Below are 6,000 nucleotides of genomic sequence, written 5' to 3'. Positions count from 1 at the left end.
GAATTGAAAAGCATAAGCTTCGAAAATCAACTCTTGTTAGTTTTATATTCAAAATCAAACAGGACATCTCTCAAACAAGCGTGTCACCAGCAAATTAAATGTTCTAATCACAAATAAGGCATCAACCATTGATCTTAATGGTACTTTAGAAGGACATTCTCCAAACTTGGGATTATTGCATTTAGCATATAAAGAACACCTATTTATTATAAATATAGTAATTCCAAGCTTTCTTTTTTCTTTTAATTAAAATAGTATTACAAGCTATGTAATGGAAGTTGTTTTTTTGTCTCACAAATCCCTTTGTTTTACGGATATATAGCACTCAACCCTTACAAATCTCCCTTCTAAAGAGGAAGAGATACAATTTGTGTAATATAATTGAATACCCACTTGTAATGGGATAAGATATCACAGCATATATATACACCAAAAGTGGTGAGAAATATGAGTTTTCCACGTAATTAATTTGCCTACCCTCCTACAAGTTATAGTTTGTAAAAAAGAGAAAGAAAAAAAAATAAAGAGATAATAATTTATTTTATTTTTTTTAAAGGAAAGAAAGAAAGAAGCTGACTTCAATTTCTGAAACCCTAAAAGTTCAACTAGGAAATCAGGAACACACAATTACACAAAAAGATAATAGAGAAGAAGGAAATGCATATGAGATTTCATCCATTTTCCCTCAATCTCTAGCAGATGTCGGTATGCGAGAGAAGGACGTGCAGCCCACTTTCTCACGCGCACAAGACCCCACACAAACAAATAAACAAACCCTAATTCCCAAGTCCATCTACACCTCTCTCTCTCTCTCTCTCGTATTCATTTCTCATTTGACAAACACAAACACACAGAGAGAAAAGAAAAGAAAAGAGAGAGAGAGAGAGAGAGAGAGAGAGAGAGAGAGAGATTTTGTCTTTGGTACAAGAACCCCAGCTCCCCCGGACCTTAACACAACACTCTCACAGATACCCCATAATCAAAGACACCAAAGAAAAAAGCTAGCTACCAAGCTTAGTTCCATACAGACAGACTCCTTAAATTTTATCCCTTTTCTTATCTATTGTTCATCCTTTTGAGTTCTTTACATTTTTAGGTTCTTTGTCACTACTTTACATGTACACTTTGCTTTAATCTGTGCTACCTTTGCTTTTTTGAAGACTAAAGAAGATCGCCTCTTGTATTACTCAAGCCCCAAGTCATTTCTGGATACTGCCTTATTTAAGCCTTCTTTCACTTTACAACCTAAGACAACCTTGATCTGTCTCTCTTGTGTGAGCTTTGATTTGGATACGTGGCCTACATGTAAAAGAAAAAAAGAAGAAGAGAGATCATATATACCTGCAAAGAAAACCTAAAGAAGAATCATCTTCGGGCTGATCATTGATTTTATCATATTTTTTTTCTTTTTTTGTGCTTGACTTGAATTCATGGCAAACCGGTGGTGGACCGGGCAGGTAGGTCTACCGGGATTGGATACCTCGGCTAGCTCATCCCCAATGAAAAAACCAGATCTGGGTATATCCATGAATGATAATAGTAGAACCGGAAATAGTGGAGGTGGAAACGAAGAAGATGACGAAAGAGAGAACAGTGACGAGCCTAGAGAAGGTGCGATTGAAGTAGCCACTCGCAGGCCAAGAGGTCGTCCACCTGGCTCCAAAAACAAGCCGAAACCACCTATATTTGTCACTCGAGATAGCCCTAATGCGCTTAGGAGCCATGTCATGGAAGTATCAAATGGTGCTGATATTGCTGAGAGTGTAGCTCAATTCGCCAGAAGGCGGCAGAGGGGTGTTTGCGTGCTTAGTGGCACCGGCACAGTGACCAACGTCACACTCCGCCAACCATCTGCCCCCGGTGCAGTCATGGCCCTACATGGCCGATTCGAGATTCTCTCATTGAATGGTTCATTTCTCCCTGGACCGGCACCACCCGGGTCGACAGGATTGACCATCTATCTAGCCGGGGGGCAAGGACAGGTGGTGGGCGGCAGCGTGGTTGGTCCACTTATGGCATCTGGGCCTGTAATGGTGATGGCGGCTACGTTTTCCAATGCTACATATGAAAGATTGCCTTTGGAGGATGAAGAGGAAGGTGGTGGCCCGGCCCACGGGCAAGTTGCAAGTAGTGGTGGTGGTGGTGGTGGAAGCTCACCACCTAGAATTGGCGGTGTTGGAGGGCAGCAACAAGGTGGGATGGGGGAGTCCTCATCTTTGCCTGTTTATAATTTGCCTCCCAATTTGCTTCCAAATGGTGGACAGTTGAACCATGAAGCTTATTCTTGGGCTCATGGCCGGCCACAATTTTAGAGATTGTGAAAGACTGATGAGAGAAGAGAGGTTCAGCAATCCTGTCTTAATTATGTTGTACTTTGAGAGATAAAAGAGAAAATTAGAGATGAAGGTGAGAATCATGTGGATTATATATGTATATTTCTCTATGATGAGTATGTTTTCACTTCATTTGCAAATACTAGTACAAGGTGCTTGTTTCTTTTCTTCTTCTTATACTATTGTTTGGTACTGTACTACTTTTGTTCCTGCTATAGTTTGTTTGTTTATTTACTCATCCAAAAAAAATAGTAAAATAGTTCCTTGAACTTTCAGATTTCATTTTTAAAGTTTTTGGGTAATGTATTTTATCAATAAATAATATGTGGTGGGATATGTTCATAACTGAGTTGGCCTTGTTTATTAGTTCCCGAGGAAATAGACATAGGGAAAGAAATAAATTTTTTTTTTTTTTCTGTGAGATTTCTATCTAATGGATTAGCAAGATAATTAATTCACATAAAATAATTAGTATAAAGGAAAACATTCCATGTTTTTGTTCCTTTTTTTAATATTTAGTTTCCTGTCCTAAAATGTATATAGGGCATGGTGTTCAGCTTTTTTTTTTTCTTTTCTTTTCTTTTTTTATTTTTTTTTATTTATTTTTTTTTCATGTTCATCTTCTAGTCAAAACTTCTTGTTTATTATTCTCTTCTTGTGTTATTCCTTCATTGGCTATGGAAGTATTTTCTTTATTATTGCTTTCTGTTCTTTGCAACACAAGATGTTGAGCTTCCTTTCCATTCCTTTCTTACTAATTCTGTCCTCTCACATTACTCAACAAGGATATGATAGACTTTTGAGTTAGTAACTCATCAACTGATATTGAAGTTTTCAGACTGATAGAATAATGGGCTTCTTCAATCTTACTCATAGGAATCAGACCCTTTGGTATTGTTTTTGCACAGAATTGGAGGGTCTTGTACTTCAGCTTTCACTCTAACAATCTCTACTGTCTTCCTCTTAATGGACTAGCAATGTTTAGCGAAAATAGCAAATTTATTTTAATTAGGGTTGCTTGTTCCACTACTGAGTGACTGTTAATCATTATCTTTCTAAAGATGCTAGAAGACAATTGCATTCTATAGCTGAGTTTTCAATTTTGTCAATGAATTTTTCCTTTTTTTTATTTCCGACCCAAGAAAAATCATAGAGGCCCCCAATTATATTATTTTAACCTTTTTTTTAATGACAAAGTCATAAATGGGATCAATGTTGAATAAAAAATAGACGGAGTTATTATAGCTGGTTAGCTTTCCATTTATGTCAACCGTGAACAATTGCAATTTTTTGGATCCAAGATTTAATGTTTGTATATATATATATATATATATAATTTTTTTTATTAATTCAATACCTACAACACGGATGAGAGATTTTAACACTTGATGTTTTAGTTAAAAATATAAGAAGGTGGCAATTGAGTTATAATACTCTTAGAAAGATTTAATGTTTCATTTTGCAGAAAATAAATAGGTTTTCGGAACATTATGACAACGGTCTCCTATGGTTCCATAAGTCTAAAAATAGCTTGCATCACATGTTATGCGCATAAAGAAGAGAAGAGAAAAGAAAATGTTAAAATGATGATGATTATTGTCCGAGAAAGCATAACGAGTGTAGCAGTGTAACAAAGGTTGGCTCTTCTGGTGATGGTGGCTTTCGTGGTGGCAACAATCATGAAATCAATGTACTCAAGGAAATTTTCCTTGGTCATCATTCTTGAAGTTTGAGTTCTTAGAAATATGGTGGTGGCTGTCCTTGTATTTATATTAAATATTGAGCTGAACAAGTACCCTTTGGAACACTCTAATTTCTACATTGTTTACTTCTTTCTCATTTATGATGATTTAAAAAAAAAAAAAGAATCAAGGCTCTTATAAAGAACTTTTGGATCAAATTTTATATATCTCACTATATCTAATGCAAATCAAAGCAGTAACGAGGCCTTGGTGGTGAGTACGCAAATTCCACTTTACTCTCTCCTCTCCTCTTCCTCCATCTCTCTCCATTTCAAACATATTAGTACTTTTTGCATCCAGTTCTTTGCACATTTTTTCCTATGCTACTAAAAGAAGATGAAAAAGGTATGTTGTGATGAGATGTTTGGTAAACATAGGTTTTTCTCATCAACCAATATTTTATTGTTATTTATCTTCTTTTTTCCCCCCCCCTAGTTTCACTCAAAGACAATGCCAAATACAAACAACCTCCAATATCCGCCCAATGCTGTATAATCTTGCTTATGATCAAGTAAAATAATGTGTCAATAACATGCATCTGTGTTTGCTCCAAGATGCGCTTTATTGTTTACTCAAATTGATTAGGGCATGCAAGAAATTCTACCTAAAAGGAATAACCCTGGCAATTTTCTCACCGTTCCGTGCAATGTATCAGCACACTAGGTTACTTATACAAATGTATTGATCAACATAAAGCATCGTAATGAAAAATACAAAGTGAATGATTTAGGCCTGGATATTTTACTATCTCGTTGCTTGCCTTTAGGGTTTTATTTAAGGTGATGAGAACGATCAAGTATATAAGAGTGAACTTTTAATAAACATTTAAGAGTGAACTTGAACTTATGGTAGTAGCACGCACAAGCATATTTCTATCTGACAAATTATGCAATTATAAAATAAGAAACATTTAAAAATGCTGAATCCAAAACAGTTTCATTTGTACAAGTCCTAAGGAATATAATTTTCTTATTTTGGACAGTGAAAAGGAAGCGTGTGGTAACCACATGATTAAAACTTGACTTGTATAATACCTTTTTGAATTATCAGATATTAATTCTATGTCCTCAAGATAAAAGAAATCAAATATTAGGATTGAGAGAACTTGAAAAAAAAAAGAAAAAAAAAAGTCTCAAAAAGCACATTACTCTTCCACAATAGTCATCTGTTAGGCATAAAAACAAAGGTGCTAAACACAACTTTGTGTCCAAAGATCATTAAAATGCGTCTTGAAAGGATATTTTCTAGGCACTCAAAGGATCCTACAGTTCTAGCAACATGGAGGACCCAATTCACATGGATTCACATGTCATTGTTATTGAACCCTAATTTATTATTCACTAATTACTTGAATAAACCATTCCACCAGTAAAGCATCGGCGTCGATGGAGCCCACCTAAGGTTAAAAAATCAAATCGCCTTCATTAAATATAACCTTTAACAAGACTATAAAACTTCTCCTTTTTCTGCATTATTTTGTCTTTCTAGGTGTAGTTTTACCAACAATTTTTGCAAGCCCTAGTCATCTTTGAAAGTCTGACGAGCCAATTAACTATTAATACTTTGAAAGGGAATCCACGAACCGGAATTAAGGAAATATGGACCACTTGATAAAGCCTAAGTTGTACAATACAAAAGTATTAGTTTAATAAACACTGATAATGGGGAATCATGCATCAGCAATGAAAATTTGAGAGCATGTTCACTTTCCAAACCTTTGATGCTTCAAATTTTATAATGCTGCATGCACTAGCCGTGGAGTACACGTCTCCGGCTGGATTAGGTGCCATTTGACCTAACTTGATAAAGGGCTATCTCCTATATGCTTAGAGCACCATCAATCTTATTCAATGGCCAATCACAATTGCTCCATATCCAATGTGATCAGGTTTCTAAAGCATGCCCTAAAGATGTTACTGTGCTCA

At 35.7% G+C, this 6,000-nt stretch overlaps 1 protein-coding gene across 1 annotated transcript; it reads left to right on the top strand.

Annotated features, from left to right (window-relative positions):
* The first annotated feature begins 655 nt into the window (after nt 1–655).
* LOC112038015 (AT-hook motif nuclear-localized protein 20) lies at nt 656–2,508 on the top strand. The gene has a single exon (XM_024070826.2). It carries the CDS (start codon nt 1,431–1,433, stop codon nt 2,310–2,312), a length of 882 nt encoding a protein of 293 aa, XP_023926594.1. The 5' UTR covers nt 656–1,430; the 3' UTR covers nt 2,313–2,508.
* Nucleotides 2,509–6,000: the final 3,492 nt, after the last annotated feature.

Source organism: Quercus suber, unplaced genomic scaffold, assembly GCF_002906115.3.
Source record: "Quercus suber isolate HL8 unplaced genomic scaffold, Cork oak 2.0 scaffold_122, whole genome shotgun sequence".
NCBI classification, from domain to species: domain Eukaryota; kingdom Viridiplantae; phylum Streptophyta; class Magnoliopsida; order Fagales; family Fagaceae; genus Quercus; species Quercus suber.
Note: the sequence above shows the minus strand (reverse complement) of the source record. Positions and strands in the feature narration are given on the sequence as shown.